Source organism: Nyctereutes procyonoides, unplaced genomic scaffold (assembly GCF_905146905.1).
Source record: "Nyctereutes procyonoides isolate TBG_1078 unplaced genomic scaffold, NYPRO_anot_genome, whole genome shotgun sequence".
Lineage (NCBI taxonomy): Eukaryota > Metazoa > Chordata > Mammalia > Carnivora > Canidae > Nyctereutes > Nyctereutes procyonoides.
Genome location: NW_026575136.1, coordinates 22480326 through 22497974, shown reverse-complemented (window position 1 = coordinate 22497974; position 17649 = coordinate 22480326). Strand labels below are relative to the sequence as shown.

Below are 17649 nucleotides of genomic sequence, written 5' to 3'. Positions count from 1 at the left end.
AGAGGAGGGAAGTGATATAATCACTGTACTTATGATTAATCTGGGAGAAATAACCTCTGTATTCATGAGCCTATATAAAAAGATAAAACAAATCAGTTCATACTTCAAGTAGGCGAATAGGATACAAAGGCAAGAGCTGCTGCTTTATCACATGTGAATTCTGACGGGTTCCTGTGCTCTTTAATGAAATGAAGAGGAACCCGGTTCTGCAACAACCTCTGCAACCAACCACACGCTTTTTCTGATACAGGATTGATTTCCCCTCTTGCCCCAAAGAGCCACCAGGTGCCAACCTTGGAGCGTGCGGATGCCTTCCTGCCCACGGGACAGTACTCACATCAAGCTTGGTCGGTGCCACTGGGTGGTCCGGTTGTTGTGGTTGACATAATAGGTACGACCAAGGTTGTCCACCTTCTCTTCCCAGCCTGGGGGCAGTGGGGGTGGAGGAAGCTCCTCCTGGTGCTGAGAGGCTGAGTCATTCGAGTCCACAACCTCCCAGCCATGCTATGGGAATAAAAAGCGAATGAAGATCATTGGGGCAGACCCTTTACATGGGAGGAAAAACCACCACCCTGTGCTCTGGGTCCTTTATCCTTATTCCTTTGTACTCTGGCTCTTTCAGTAGCTTCACATGCCATGTGTGAAGAAATTCCCAAAAAGGGCCAAAAAAAAAAAAGGAAAGAAAGAAAAATCAATTCTAGAAGAGTCTCAGTAAACTCTGAGCAATGACCAAGTAGTTGTGCTGCCTTCGAACTTGACCTCACTGTACAGAGCAACACAGCTTTGGATATGTATGGTCTGTTGTGTAAAGTCACGTTACTCTCTTTTCACATTCAGGTTTGTTATTTTGACCTGAAGGCCTCCAGGGCGGTAGAGAGTCATGCCAGAGACATGGGTCATGTTCCAACTGTTGTCTTTTCGACACCTCCATACGGTAAGAGGGAGCCGGGGCGATGAGCCATGCTGCATGTGTGTTGTTGACAGAGCACGGCACGAGGGGCCAGGAGGTGGGCTCCCCAGGGAGGATGGCACTGGGCTGGGGCAGGCTCTGGAAGGCCATCGGGCTCCCCCTCTGCATCAGGTACAACCATGAGAGCAGAAGTCTGGGAAGTTGCCGTCCACTTCGGCCCTTCCCACTTGCCGCCGCCCCATAAAGGCTTCATGGTACCAGAGTTAAGAGTTGCATTTTTGCAACACATATTTTAGTCATTAAGTATTCCCTCCTAACATCCCCGAGTAAAGTCACTGGAAAATTAATTCACTGGTTAGTGCAGTCGGAAAGCTACAAGAGTGTAAAAAATTCCTTGGATTTGAGATAAAAATCTGTCGATGTGCTTATGAAACCTTAACATTCATACATGCCTACCACCTGCTTCGCTCCTCCCCATAGACAGAAAGTGCACGAGTGAAACACTGCCCAGAAATATGACCACTTGGCCTGGGGAGGGTTCCGATCACTTGCCCATAACACATAATTCACGAATCACGTATATGCCACAGCTGCAAACAGATGTGCGAGTAAGCCCTAGAGGGGCCCTGTGTAATGCACATTTTCAGAACCATAGGAGATAACAGCACTGTATGAAGCATGCTCGGGGAAAGTACAATGGCATCCACGATGTAGGTCTGTGACTAAGGAGTTATAAAAGGTAGCTATGCCAGGAGGGAAGAAAAAATCCTCTGGACAGCTAATTCCAAAATGGTATTTCTAGACGAGAGCTTTCCTAATGCAACACCTGTTGGCCCAATGCCTAAGAAACTTGGAAAAGCTTTTCTCAATCATTTCATCCACTTTGAAGCAATTCCAAGTACTATGAGCACATTTACAACGGGCTGAAAGTCCAAAGAAATAAGAGGATGAAATATGGTGAGCAGAATTTCACACACGGGTGGGGGCTGCTTGTGAAATGTGGGTACAGCATTTTATAAAGAGGAGACTCTTCAATTATCAGTGCTGTAACATAAAATGAAAAGCTTATCTTTTGTGTGTAGTTTTTTTTTTTTTTTTTTTTTTAAGTAAAGCTAACCACATTGGTAGAGGGTCAAAGATCCAGGTGAGTTTGTTCATAGTTAAGGTCTGTCCACTTTTATTTCCTTGTTATAAAGGCTTAAATGAAATATTAGTATGATCTTGGGCAAGGTAAACAGATCAAGGCCTGGAGCTCCGCAACTTACCTCCATATCATCCCTCTGTTCACTGTTTTCTTCATCTTGACCGCCATTTTTTGGCATATAGGCCATTTTCAATCGCAAAAATCCCTTAACTCGAGATTTATGACTGCGTAACAGAAGAAAATTGGTTATAAAGGATATGACTTGGTTACATCTTTCATATTTATGAGGACATTTTAAAAAGATACAAAAGGAAAAGAAGCTGAAGTCTTCCTTAGAGAAAACAAAAGACCAAAGCATGAAGGACATCTGTACCCCAAAGCCTCACCTTCTTGGTCGAAGGAGAAAGTCCTTAAATGTATAGGGTCGCTCCATGGTCGGATCTTCAGTCTATTGGAAGAAAAAGCAAGTTTCAAAACTCCTGATAGTGTCATATTTTAGATACAGCAAACTGGGTTATAGAGAACCCACATTCTTGTGTTTGAATGTGGGAAAGGTGAAAATGGGGTTGGTTCTTCAACCAGTATTTGATGAGTAATTATTGTATAGGTCACAAAACTTTATCTACCCAGGATCCACTAGATGTCACCATCAACACCCATTTTTAGGAGCCAACCCCAGCCTTCGACAAATGACAAAATTACAGTCGTCACTGCCAAGTCTAATTTCTAACTACAGGGTGTAGGCCTCAATCTCACTGATGATTAATTTCAGAGAACCAGTGGTCACTGGTGCCTTCTTGTCCCTGTGATCCAGGAAACCTAAAAATGGAGTTAACAGGAAAATATGCCTGTGAAGGCAATTTTGCTTTATTTTTAACATTAAAGTATCACATCACCAGCCTAAGACAACTGAAGGATTATCCCCTCCACAGAGACCAGTTTAGGTAGTGCCATCAATCAGCCCCTTGCTGGCACTTACTTCACGGAGCTATACAATGTAATTGTGGTTTTTTTTTTTTTTAAAGAAATAAGTCCTCATTTTGTTGTGCAAAATTCATCGGTCAAATCAAGGCGGCAGTTGTAAAAATAAACGTTACTATTTCATTAATTTTTAAATACTATACATAGTAAAACCTCAAATGCCTAGGCTCTTTAATTAGCAACAATATAAAGTATTTATAGCAAGAGAGACAAACCACGGTTTTATGATTTACTGACTGTTTCCCAGGGGGGTGTGTATGTACGCATTTCTATTTGAAATGTCATTCCCTACATAAAACTCCAATGGCTTCCTACTCTGCTTACAATAAACTGAAAATTCTTTCCTAGAAGGTTAAACATAACCTGGCTTTTCACTACCTATAACCTCACCGTGAGCCAGTCTTTCCATTCACCCCTTGCTCCAACAGTACTGGCCTCATCTCTCCTGGTGCACGTCATGTCCAATCCTGCCCTAGTAGGTCCTTCTGCTGGACAGCTCTGCCTCGAAATGGCCTCGGCTGGCTCCACTTTGCAACCAGGTATGAGATCCCAGGTCATATCCTCAGATGCTGCATCCTAACGGCCACGATTAGCCTTCCCTTACTGTCCTCTATCAGAGCGTTCTGGTTTATCTTCCCCCTTTTTGCTATCTGAAATTATCTTGCTCATTTATTTATTAATGAATTTGTCATCTATCACTTTCAGAACTAAACTCATGAGATCAGAGACTTGGATTTGCTCACCATGAAATCCTTGGTGCCAAGAATACTGCCTGGTGCAAAGCAGGCACTTGTACAAGTAGCTGATTAACTCATCTGAGCTATAGTAAATTGTCGAGGCCATGAAAATTCACTGTCACCAAGGAAGTCAGTCAGATTCTCTAGGCAGTCCTCTTTCAGGCAATACAGTTAGCCATTTTGGAAACATTTTCTGAAAAAAAGATGTTTCCAAACATATACCACTTATTACAGAAAATTTATTAATCAAGAATACTATTCTATTTCTTCCCTTTCACATTTATTCAACCACAAATGGTTTTAGAACAATACTCGTATGAAGGACGTGGCTAAAACATGGATGTATATAGCAGGGGCCATGGTATCAACAAGTAACTTGAACCTCGGGTGGGACAAATTCACCAACGTGTAGAGATGACGTTCCACGGGACCCAGGGTGGAGGGCAGACACGGATTCTCACTTGGAGATCAAATAGTTTGGGGATGTGTGGTCCACTCTGAGATGAATGGGCAAGTCTGGACAGGGGCCGGATTGGGAGGAACGGTAGTTCAAGCTGAGGAAATGAGCAAGAACAGACCTACCAGGTCCTTAAGCAGGCAGGAGGGCTCTAGGATCAGCAGAGAGCAAGAGACAATAAGCAGAGGGGACCACAGAGCTTGGAGGAACTAATCTGAAAATGAACCTGTCCACACGCTGTGCAATTTAAATGTCAACCACCACACCACCAAGAGGCAGACCTTCTAGGTCTGTGTCTGGGCTTCCTTACGGACAGAGCCAAGGGCAAGCCCCTTACCTCTCTGTGCCTCAGTATCCTCATCTAAAAAAGTGGGGCTGTAACAGGATCTCAGAGAGCTGCTGTGAGGATTAAACCCTTGCAAGGGTGCCTGGCTCACTTCACACACGCTGACCACTTATCATCGTCAGCTAATTCTTCATTTGCCTGTCACTTGTGAGTACTGCCACCTCAACGTGCTCCAACAAAAGGCAGGGCAGGGCGTTAAAAATGAAAATCCACCTCCATGGACATTTTTGCATGTGGAACAAGATGGTGATCTTGCAGAGCGTGATAGGACTCTTCCTGGCGTTATCCCACAGTCCGCTTGATCCTATTTGCTGGAAAAAAGCCCAGTGGAGGTTCCCAGGACAGCACTGGTAGAAAGCCATCTCAAACAGGCTGATGCTGATGGAATTACTGGGCAAAGTGGACGCTTTTGCCTCCTGTTCTGGGACACTGGCCATTCCAAAGAAAATCTTTTGGACGCGCAGCACTTTCATCTTAAAAAGGGTAGTAGCTTTCAGCAGAACCGCAACAGCTTAACATACAGGGAGTTAACCAGCTTTGTGGGCAAATGGAAGCCAACAGAATCATCAGGACGCTAGACTCAAAACCAAAAGCCCCCAAGCCTTAGAGTAAGCCCCCTCTGACCCCTCGCCCAGGCTCTTGACTACATCACTGATCAGTGCTGGAGACTCAGGTCTGGCCCCAGGTATCCTCATCCGTAAAACACAGGGAGCAGACAAACAGCATCTGAGGTCCCGTGAAGCTCCAGGTTGCTGAATTCTACAGGTGAGCGGGAACCATGACCTTGCTACCGGCACAGGTGCTTATCACCTGAGTCGCCTTCAAGCACAGCTACGGTGCTAAAACCAATACCATCACCCTGAAAGTGCTTCGAAACCTGAAATCCAAAGCTACCCTGACGGCGGCCCCGAGCAGCACTTGACTAAAACAGGAGAAATTACTGTTCTTAAACTAGCTGTCTGTACCACGGCTGTTTCCCACGGGTCCAGAGCTTCTGTAGCTGAGTGCGCTGGGTGCGTTGGGGCGACACAGTGGAAAGAAGATGCGAGAAAAATTTCAGAGGCCTAACAGGCAAACACCTGCCAGGAAACGTCCTTCTGTTGTTAAAATGGGTCTTGGAGCGGTTCTGTCTCTAAGTAATTAGTAAAAGCAAGTCATAAGCTTGAAGTCCTAGCACTTGAACATAAAAGTCATGAAATTTTTTACATGACACCCCCACCGCCACACTGAATTTCACAGACAGATGTAAAAATGGTAGTTGTGGAAAAATCGGCCAGAGAATGAGAGTCACGGCTGAGCTTAGGGCTGGTGCCCCCCGCCCCCCCATTCCAGCCAGCCCTGCCACCCGAGTCTCCCAGGTGACATGCACGTCATCACGGTCGCCGGTGCCTCTGCTCAGGGAGCCACAGAGCAGCAGAGATGCGCTCTCACAGAGCGGGGTGGAAACTCGGTGTCATTTAGCACAAGCCTCCTTTTACAGGTGTCAATGCAGAGGCCCAGGAAGGATGACTAACTTCTTAAGGTTACCAGGGTGACTCGCCCATCTCCCAGGTTCGACTCAACCATTCTGGAGAGATCTTTTAAAGCCTGACCTTTGGAGACTTGTGTGAACATGAACTGATGTTTTCTTAATGCTTGGATCTGCATAAAAGGTCAGGCCACCAACCTTACTGGCTCTTCCCCATTCCCCCTCTCCTCTTATTCCTCGCTCCCACCCTCAAAAACCAATAAAATGGACAAGTATGAAAGATGAGTGGCAAACCTGGAATGGGAGCAAAGGAAAGAGAGGTCCCTCCCATTCTGAGCTCCTGTGTCCTCTTGCTTTCCATGTTTAACTTTTTTTTTTAAAAGATTCTATTTATTTATTCGAGAGAGAGAGAGAGAGAGAGAGAGACAGACAGACAGACATAGGTGAGACTCGATCCCAGGACCCTGGGATCACAACCTGAGCCAAAGGCAAACGCTCACACCACTGAGCCACCCAGGTGCCCCTTCCACGTTTTCCTCCATAAATAAAACTGGGAGAGCCAACTCTGAGGGCCAAGGAAGGAGGAAAGTGAATCACAAGTCTAAAATTACTCGCTTTCCTCTGGAAGCATGTGAGGAGTATGAAGCACGGAGGGATCCATCATCAGAACAGGAAAAAGATTTTCTTTCACATGATCACTCCTTACTCTTCCCTGCTGAAGGGACAGGGATGGAGCAGACCCTGGGCTCCACTGGCCACTGTGGTGGGTAACTGAGGTGGTGACTGACACGCAGGGTACACCTGGTCTCACACAGCCCCCCGCTCTGTCCCGAGGGCCTCCTCCACTTGTCACCCTGGCAAAAATCCAACTCAGCCCCTCACAACGGCCCACAGGGCCCAGCAGGGCTCATAACTACTCCAGGGACCCAACGTCGGGCAGGAGGCCAAGCAGGACCTGTGTGACCAGGTCCAAGATGCCAAGGTGCTTGTAACTTCATGCTGTGCACCACTGGAAGGGGCTGCTTCTGGACTAGTCCACTGAGAGGCAGGGTCTCCCTGACCTTCCAGTCTTCCTGAGGTCAGTGAACTTACAGCTGCCAAGTCATGACAGCTCAGGTAAGCTGCTCCTAAGATCCTAAAAGCAAGGTTTTACACAACAGGCACGAATATCCACTGGCAGTGGAGCCAATATGCCTCTAGAATATCAGCAAGGGAGAAGCTTCTTCAGCAAACACCAATTATTATATCTAAAATATTTATTTTGCAAACATACACAAAACACAGACTAGGATTTAAACTATCAAACATAATTTCTTAACAATCACGAGGGATTACACTAAGTTTAGTTCTGCTACTTGGATCTGCTCCATGAGGCTCTTGGTTTAGAAAAGAGCTTCATTCAAATGAAGGCAACTTCTTAAACCAGAATCAAGACAGAGATTTTTTTTTCTTTTAAAGGAATAAAGGTTCCTGATTATCATTGACAGTAAGATAAAGCCTCATTCTCGGTTTAGAAGATCTTAAAATAAATAAATTGTGTGTGCATTAACATAGGGCCACGTGCAATTAGGTGTTCTGCTAACATAGATTTCAAAAAAATAACAAAAATCACCTCTTTTTAGTTTCAATGATTTAAATGACCTGGGCTTTTTATTACTACATAACCGTTCTTGGTATATCAGATGCACAGAACTAGCAAGAAACAGTCCAGGTAGGGGGGGAAAAAGGAAATGAAAAATCACTAAGTAATTAGTGGGGGGGGGGGTTGGGTCTCCCTCTAAAAGCTATAATTATTAAAAATAAAAAATAAAAGCTATACTTATTATCTGAGGAGAAGAGAATCTGAATCTTTTTTCTTTTTTTTTTAAATCCATGCCAGGGAACTGTTTCACCCTCACTGTATTATCCAATATGGTGCCACCTGCCACAGGTGCCTTTTAAAATTTTAATTAACATGAAATAAAATGATAAATTCGGCTCCTCAGTCATACTGGCCACATTTCAAATGCCCAACTGGCCACATGTGGCTACTGTAATGAGCGACAATGCCAGGCTGGCGTGAGGGAAAAAGCTGCTTCCCTGGATTCTCCTCAGAGACTAGAATCCTGTCCGTCAGCAAACAGCTATTGAAGGAATATATTCTCTATCAGCTACTGGGGCTGCACAAAATTAATAATCAAACACTCGGTCAAATACTTTCAACGCGGAAAAGGCTTGCACAGGTTGGCAATGGCAAATGTAACGCTACCATGACATCACTGCTCTTTGTATCTTCTCTCATTGCTCATGAGACAATTTTCTTTATCTAAAATTTGATGATGTTGACCAATATGGACTCCTGAGCCTTCCACAATACTTAGGGAGCCATCAAGAAAAGAGTGACCGCCGTTGACTCTGCAAAATATATTCAAATGCTAACACCCATTTCTCTCACCCACATTTGTGATCTACAAAATATAAGGACACTGTGAAATTTTCCCACGAGTGCCTTTCAGGTACAATCAAATGGACACACGACAGCACCTCAAATCCTGAGTCCCAAAGCTGCGTCTGTTCAGAAGATGCTGGTTGGGTCCTTCCACCACTTGGAAGGTGAAGAATGCACCCTCATTCCTCTCCTTCTGCTTCCTCGGTGGTCCACTTCCCAGACTGCTGTTGGCTCCATGAAGCTAGTAGAGTGGAGATTATCGCACTCCAATGTAAGCTAATGGTTGGGCAGATGCCAAACTGGGTGGCTCCATCACTCAACCAGCTCAGGTCATGTAGAAGTCCTCAGTTCCCTCCAGGCAGTCACTGGCCACTTTCTTTCATTGGCTGGTTTCTGTTCCAGCCTCCAGTTCTGGCACCACTTCCTTCTTTGAAAGCTCACTCTTGCCTCCACCCAAACCCAAAGCTAAATTATTCCCTCTACTGACTTGGTCTCTGAAAAGGAACACACTTATATTCTCTGGGAGTCCCACCCAACCTTTCAAAACCAATTTGCACTCAATCACTCAAACAAGGGATTGGCGTAACAGGTTGCTTAAAAGATTCCACTTATACCTCTTAGAGGGTATTAGGTACATAAATTTGCCTTGCCGAGATTTGGGTTTTATGTTAGGGAAAAAGGTGGTCATGAATACCCGTCAAAGAACTGGCTAACCAACACTGCCTCGAATTGTGAGATTACAGTTTCAACCTGAAGAGCCTAAACAGAAGACCAACTGATGCAGAAACAGGTGAAATCTTTCCTTTCCAATGCTGAGACTTCTATATCCTCTCATTGAGACTCTAAAAGGAGAATCAGGCTTCTGATGGCTTATGGAGTCAGTCTCATGCACACACGTGCACTCTCTGCAAGTACCTTGGAGCTTCAGGTTTTTATATAGAAACAAAAATATTTTAACAATATCACTTTTGCTTCCAATTTTTCGGAAGGGAATGTGCTTGAAACCTTTCTTCCTTAATAGCTCCCCCGAGTAAATAATAAATAGCTTGCTATCACATGCCTTCACAATACATCTTCAGAGCTTCCTGGGTAAGACATAGTCTTTCTTGGTACTTAACATACAGTAATAGCCATGATTTCAATTCAGCTGTAGACGGAGACTAGGTGATTTAAGGCATTTTAGTTTGTAGGTTATTTATGCTCTTTGCTCAAACAAAGCATTAAAAAAAATTAACAAAATGCCCTTGGAAGGCAGAAACATTTGACTTATCCTCTCTTAGGTGCTACTAGAGTCACTCTGTGCTGCCCAAAGGAAGAAGGGCTAGGATAAGGGAGGGAACAATCTAGAAAACTAAAGCTGAACTACAAGCTGATCCGCCTTTCATCACAGCCTTCAGGTCCTGCTTCCCCACTCTACCTAGATTACCCTCTGAAGCGTGAAGAGATCTTTAGCCTCAATTATTGGTCAAAAGCCCCAACTGCTCTGCTACTCATCTGAGCAGAGAGGAACGGTAGCAACACCACACAGGCTAACTCAGTACAGTTTTTAACGCTGGAGGGGGTGTTTCCAGCTGACAAGTTCACTCAGAACCCACAGCATCTTTTGTCTCCATGCTGCCTGAGAAAAGCCATACACCCAAATCTGGGAAGCACTAGCTTATATGGATATAGCCCAAGAGAAATAGAGTGTGTCATTCTAGACAAAGGGAACAAATGCCTGAATGGACCCAAAGGATAAATTTGAAAGTAAAGACATTTCAATGACAAGAAGGAGGGTTTGAGAGAGAAAGGGAGCTGTTTTATATGATGTGACAAAAGAAGACCAGAAGCTGGTGGTGCAGACAGGCATACTTGGATGATTTAGATACAGCTGGTTTTTACAATTAAGTTCTCTCCCATCCTCCTGAAACGGCCACTTTCTAGAAAGGGGCAGGACTAGACCACATGCTCTTCATTCCACCCTGCTCCACTGCCTTGAGGAAATATTGCTCTGAAAGATACCTAACCAGAATCCATTAGAAACCGCTGCTCACAACATGCACCATTAAGCAGGTAATGGTCCTTACCGGGAGGTGACTAAGGGGTATGTCCACCTGTCCCAGGAAGTCGTCTCGTGTCTGTTGGGAAAAGAGCAAAGAGTTAATATCCTCATGTAACCATTAAGTGTCAGCATTCTTAAAAAATGTTTGGTACGTTTCTTTAATACAGTGTTTCTGGGATGAGTCTCTGATGGAAGATGCAGCACAGGGTCCAGGGTACAGTAACAGTGCTGTATGATGACAGGCGGCAGCTACACTTGTGAGCACAGCATGATGTACAGACTTGTGCAATCACTATGTTGCACACCTGAAACTAACTGTAATACTGTGTGTCAATTATACTTCAATGAAAAAAAATGTTTCTTTACTAATAGAGACAAAGGGGAGGGCTTGACACTGGAGTACAGCAGGGATGGGTAGAAGGCAGAAGCCCCGGTGTGTGGCAGACAGCCACTGCCTGGAGACCTGTGAGTCCAAGGCCTTGTACACCAGATCTTTAGGTGCCTGAGCTCCTGCAGTGTGTCTGCTGCCCACCCGAAAGCAAACAAATCAACTCTTGGAATTGGGGAGCATGCAATCAGTAAGGGAAGGGACATTCAGGACCACAGAGGCTTTGGGGTCACAGCTGGCCCAGTTTACAGAGACGACAGTAATGAAACATTGGGAACATTCGAATATGGTGCTGTAAAGAGCTTCCTGGGAGCTGAGAGTCCAGGGAAAAAACAATAATCGAGTTGTTAAGAAATCTTAGAAATTACTTCTCATCAAAAAAATGGCCTCAAGTTTTCAATCTTCCAAGTACACTACTTTGGAATCCAAGTTCATGGATTAGTCTGCTGGTTCATTTCTGGACATACCGCCCTTCTTCCCCCTGTCTCTGTCCTATCCCACAGCATCCATCTTTCTGACTTGAGACCTAGAGGAGATTCACTTGGAGGAGCGCACAAGCCCCCTCAGACTCTGGGAGTCACCTGGAAGTCATACTTTAGGTTTAGGAGTCACCGAGCCTGGACCACAGGGTGTCCAACAGGTCTTGCTGACTCAATGTCCTGCTGTAGGGGTGCTCGTGTCATAGCTTCTGACATTTAGGTGACCCCAGGGTGTAAGTCTGTTACCGTCATATAAAAACATGTAATTGCTTCTACCATATTCAAAATGCCTAACAGCTCAAAAGTTCTTTTGGGTGTAATCCGACCTGTTCCACAGCTAGCCTAAGGGAAAGCCCAAGAGAGAATCCAAACTCCTAATCCCAAATCCTGGGCTCTTATTTTCACTCTTCCCTGGTTTACCGAGGAACTCTCTAAATTTACAGAAACTACTTTTTAAATGTACTTGAAAAGCTTCTCTTCTTGCTTGTAAAAAGCAGCAGCTGGTAAATATGAAAGATTCATTGAAATGCTTTGCTGCAAGCTCAAGACTTCCTTTTAGGTAGTTAAAAATTTGATTAACTAGAAAGCTATCTATTCCTCTAAATGATGCATGAAGGAGAGTAAGATATCATCTACCACTGGTTGGGTATATGTGAAGCATGAATCTAGCCCCAATCCTTACGATGGGATTTCTCCTTCCTTTGATTTTCTTGGCTACATCTGCTAAAACCCACCATGGAGAGACCCCATCTACTGCAAACCTACGGGTGCCCGTTAATGCTGTAGAGATCTGAACAAAAGCAGCTGTCAGCAGAAGGTCCAAGGAAGGCAGGCATCATTGATGTCTAAAGAGACAGGGGGACATTTCTGCTCTTTGGTTGACTGGTTTAATTACGAAGCCAGCGGGAATGTTAGTTGACTCTACTATCAAAAACCAAAAGTGTGTTGACTACCGACCATTAAGTTGGACATCTACCTGATGTGAGTGGTGCTACTGCCACTTGCCCCTGGCCCCTCTGCTACCAGCGAAGGAGGAGGACACAGATGCAAACAACCAAAGGTGTGCTCACCTGAAGGGGTCTCTCACCCTCCCATCTCTGAAAGGCTACGGTCCCATCATTAACATAAGTGCATCTTAATAAACATTCACAAAACACCTAACATGCCCATGCTGTTTTGCTGGGGAGAGGTCATGAGAGTTGTAAACTGGTCAAGTGCCTTCAATTTGGTGCAGGCACCTGCCACTAAGGGCTATGGTAGCAAAGCAGGTGGTGTGCTCAGGCCACACCTAATCCTCACAGTAACAGTAAGAGGTGGGCATTAATATGATGCCCATTTCACAGACAGGGAACCTAGAGCCCAGACAGGGGTGTGACCACTTCAAGGTTCCTATCTGATCAGACTGGTTCCAGAGTCCATGCTCTCAACTAGTACTCCGTCCTGCATCTTAGTAAGTGGCAGGGAAACACAGCGATGCACCAGCCCTAGGTTTCTAGCTGGGACCCTGGTTCAATACAGTGTGGGTCTGTACTAAGACTCGATGATGGCACTTTGACGAGACATGGTGGGGTCCTACTGAAATGTCCATTTGGGGCGTTCTCTGTGACAGTATCTCCTGTTGGGCCTCTGCTTTCCTCAAACAGAGCAGTAACTGGAAACCTGGGGCACTTGCGGTCAAGCTCGGCAGCTTCATCTGGACATTGACAGGTTTTCTCACTCAAATGCACACACAGTTGTTAAAATAGCCGAAGATGAAGCAACCTCACCCATAAGGCAAACCGAAGGCTTTCTCTGGTTTGCATCAAGTGTGATTGTAATAAAAAGCCAGGTTGTAAAAAAAAAAAAAAAATAGGGATCGAGTATGGAACAGCCCACGGTCACAAGAAATTGGCTTAAACCAACATTTCACAACATGGAACATGTTGGTAACCACCCCACTGTTGCCAGAACTATAGAAACTTCAGGCAATGTAAAGTATTTAGCTTAATGACAACATACCAATGTACCAATTTCAAAACACGTCTTCGGTGCCACAGAAGATCTCTAGTAGGGGGTCAGAAAGCCTACTAGTGGCCTTTATGCCAACACGAGAAGCAGGAGCATCTCGAGGACATCTGGGTCACGGACAGTGTGTGAGGCCACCACAACTTCCTGACGTTACACCAGTGTCATGAAAATACATTAATCAAACCAATTTTTACAATTTGTATTATGTAATTATTTCCATCAAGCATCATGTTAACTAGAAGAGCCTACAAAAACCAGTTTCAGCTCATCCAGAGAATACTGGCATTTCTGGTGCTTCGGGGGTAACTGCTGTCAGTTTCAGCCTTACTTAGTGTCACACTCTTTCGGAGGCCGAAGATACGCAGGTTAGTGACACAGATGTAAGTGTTCCCTTCTGACAAGCCACCAAATTGCTTTCCAACGTAATGACAAGGCAAAACGGAGGCCCTGAAATGTGTCAGATAAGGCGAAGCAAAAACTTCCATTCCATTCCTGGGAGCTTGCTAAGAGATGATTAACTGTATCGAAGGTTGCCCTTCCCCTCTTCAAAATAACTATTCCCATTTAAATAAGAAGCAAAGGGACAAGCATGTGCCATCGCCATGGAGAAGTATCGTGCCACCACGGTGAGTCACTGGAGCCCGAAGCTCCGGTGAAACCCCAGGACGGCCCTCGGGCTTCTCCCCGGCTTCCCTGGGTGAGCGCTGGCAGCTCCGGCCAGCACCCAAGTGGGCGCCAGGCTCTGCTGCCCTCACAAAAATAAATGAGACTCGATTTCTCAAAGAACACATCCATCTAAGAAACAAAGGAGATTTTTGATCTTTAGGTTAGAACTGTCCTCGAAGGATGTGACGTGAGGAATAGCACAGAGGTTATGGGGAGAACAGGGCTAGGACTCCGCGTGTCACATCAAAGCAGAAGGGGAGCAGACACCACGTGGGGAGAAAAGCACCAGAAGCAAGTAAGGGGTGTGTGCTGGTATGGCTGGGCAGTGATTTTTTTCTTTTAAAGATCTGTTGACGAGAGAGAGAGAGAGAGAGAGAGAGAGAGAGAGAAAGAGAGAGAGAAAGAGAGAGAGAAAGAGAATGGGGAGGGGTAGAGGGAGAGAAAAATCTCAAGCAGACTCCCTGCTGAGCATAGAGCCTGACGTGGGGCTCGATCTCCCGACTCTGAGATCACAACCTGAGCTGAAAAAAAGAGTCAGATCCTTAACCGAATGCACCACCCAGATGCCCTAGGGCAGTGATTTTTAAACACGAGTTCCAATTCCACTGGCAGCTCATGAGAAGCATTTTTCACAAGTACAATGAGAGAAAACGCCAGGGCCTCACATGAATGCAGTGATTCAAGAAAACTTTCTGTCATATACATGTGAGAACGTGTATTAAGTTATGATCTAAATTTCTTCTTGCGTCACGATCAAAAGTTTAAAAGCCTCTCAACTACTTTAAGTGGAAACCATCCAGTACTACCGATCGATCGCCTAGGGTTTTATCCTAGAAACCATTAAGTAGTGACTTTCAAGAAGATTATATTTAGAATTTCTCAAGACAAATGGAAGAGACATACAGAGGAGTCAGAACATAAGCTGCGGAAAAAGAATTTAGGAGTAGAGATACAGCAGGACTGGATTTTTGTCTATTACAAGCTAAGGTACACATAACAGCTCTAACACTGAGCCAGAAAAAAAAAAACCCCTTTGCTTTCCCATGAAATGATGAAATGTGACTTCCCCGTCTGCCGCTTCCTTCAGAGCACGTGGCCCGCGCCCCAGCACCGGGACGGAGCTGATGGGGGAAACGGGTTCTATTTTTAGGGTGACTTGGGAAGTATGCACTCTGAATGATCTGAATAATGAATGGCTTGAGAACCTTTTACAGAAGCTTTTAGGCAAAATGTTATAAATACCCCAACCCTACAGCTTAGGATCTGGAGAGTCACTAGAATGTTAAATCACGTTGCGCTGCAGGTGCCATCTCATTCCCCACTGCAGGCAGCACTGTCCTGCTTCCCCTTGTCCCATGGCCACGCGGACAGAACGGTTGTGACCCACAAGGAGAGGGCGGGTCTGGCCTCCCCAGCACCACGCACTGCAAAATCTAATGTCCCCCACCTGGTGCCTCTGGCTTTTGAGGTGAATTGCTCCAAATATGTCGCCAAACTTACCTTCATCAAATACTCCAGGACCAGTCTACCACAGATGAAAAGATGCAACAATGAAGTGCTGTCTGAATGCACACGCTCTTGCCAAAATTCACTCGATTGGCACCAGAACGTCCAACCAAACACAACTCAAAGTTTTCCATAAAACACATAAGGCTTTCACGTTGCCAGCCCCACCGCCATTTAGTTTTTTGAGTTGAGGGACGAGACCTCCTGTTCGCTAGAACAGAGCAAGGTGTGTCCTGGAGACGCTGGCTCTTATTTATGACAACAAACAAGACTTCCATGTCAACAAGATGTCAGGGCAAACCCACAGGACCTTTAGAGGCTCCTGTAAAAGCACACTGGGAAGACGCACAGAGCTTAATCATGCTGGAGGAATGTGTGATCGTGACGATGAGCCATTTTAAAGGACACTTTGCTCAAAATTCAGAGTGCAAAACAGAAGGGGGTAAATAGAGCAAAGAACCACTGTGCTGGCAAAGCCTGAGGTGGCCCCGCAAGAGCAGACTGGCTTCAACCCAGGAGAGAGCTTGCCCAGTTCAAACAGCTGTGGGAAGGCACCCGTGTGCAGGCTCCAAGGGCCTCCCAGCTGCTGCAGGTACCCGGTCATCACAGGAGCGGATGAGACGTGCTCAATGTCCCCTCTTTCCTCAGTGGGCCGAGGTGGCTCAAGAACAATCCGTCCGCTTCCTGCTCCAAACATAAGCATACTCCAGGGCATGTGTCAAAGTAGGGCCACAGAAATCACAGCTTATTGCAGGAAGCACACTTAATCTGAATTTAGGGTACAATCAACTCTAGAGGTAGAAAGACTGGGAAAGAACTGTGGGTGCTGGACACACAAAATGGGACATCCCTAAAGGGTCAGAGACAAGGTCCCCCTGGGAGAGAAACTAACCAAACCTGTACAACAGAAAGATAATGTGAGCTGCATAGAAAACTTGAAAAATTTGGGGGCGCCCGGGGGGCTTAGTGGTTGAGCGTCTGTCTTCAGCTCAGGTTGTGATCCCAGGGTCCTGGGATCGAGTCCCACATCGGGTTCCCTCTGGCGAGCCTGCTTCTCCCTCTGCCTGTGTGTCTGCCTCTGTGTCTCTCATGAATAAATAAAATGTTAAAAAAAAAAAAAAAGAGAAAGAACTCTAGCAGTTGCAGGTAAAAGTAAAAAAAAAAAAATCAGTTAACATTAATTCTAATGATGCAATGTAGTTGTCCCAGTACAACTAAAATGTCATCATAATGTGTGACGGACATAAAGGTCATTACTGAAGTGTCTTACACTCATTCATTTCACGAAGCCCTGGAGATGGGTGTGCACGCGTGGCCCGCAGCACCCCTTGATCTGGACCACACACATCTCCAGGGGGCCCATGTACCTGCAGCTCTGGGATGCGGGCACCCCATGGCCCAGCCGCCACCACGTGCTTGAGGCACACAGAACCAGGACCACGGGACCTCCCAGTGGGGAGGGACCCAGTCTGCCCGGGGCTAAGGGGACGGGCTCTGAAGCAGGGCGACAAGCAGGGCCGCGCCGGGCCGAGGGTCTGGACCACGCCCCGGGCTTGTTCGGGAGCGTCCTGCTCCTGGACATGCCTTCGTCGCTGTGTGACGAGGGGACAGGCGAGATCCCGGATGCCGAGTCCCCACCACAGTGCACATCGAGGCCACTTGCGAGCCGGCGTTACTGTGGACGAAGTGGCAACACTGACAGCGCTGTCGCTGACTTGATAGTGACACAGAGCAAATGCACGAGGAGGAGCAGCAAAGGGCTGAGGAAGGGAGGCGGTGCGGCCAGGCCGCCGTGCCATCCAGGCACTGGGCTGCCTGCAGAGTGCCACACTGTGGGTCACCCTGAGGTTCAGCTCCTCTACGTTCCTGTTTGCAAAGAGGTCTTGCCCTTCAGTCAGTCCAGACAAGCTTAGTGACAAAGACCTAGGAGAACACACTATGGCCTCATTCGTCTCTTTGGGGGAATGAAGAGGCCATGCCCATCACCCCCCGACCCCACAGGGTCTGGACACAGCCTGGCATCACATTTATCCGCTACACCTGCTGCAAAGCTGCCCAGCCATATGAAGGACACTGATGGTTTCTTAAAAT

At 46.1% G+C, this 17649-nt stretch overlaps 1 protein-coding gene across 9 annotated transcripts in view; it reads right to left on the bottom strand.

Annotated features, from left to right (window-relative positions):
- The window catches only part of LOC129495404 (E3 ubiquitin-protein ligase NEDD4-like), a 336680-nt gene that overhangs the window by 71683 nt on the left and 247348 nt on the right, over window positions 1-17649 (bottom strand). For all 9 annotated transcript variants that reach the window (XM_055302864.1, XM_055302871.1, XM_055302868.1 and 6 more), the window contains 4 exons: window positions 10538-10588; window positions 2441-2502; window positions 2176-2278; window positions 338-504 (listed from right to left, as the gene is read on the bottom strand). In XM_055302864.1, the coding sequence (XP_055158839.1) occupies window positions 338-504; window positions 2176-2278; window positions 2441-2502; window positions 10538-10588 (383 nt within the window). The remainder of the gene's footprint in view (window positions 1-337; window positions 505-2175; window positions 2279-2440; window positions 2503-10537; window positions 10589-17649) is intronic.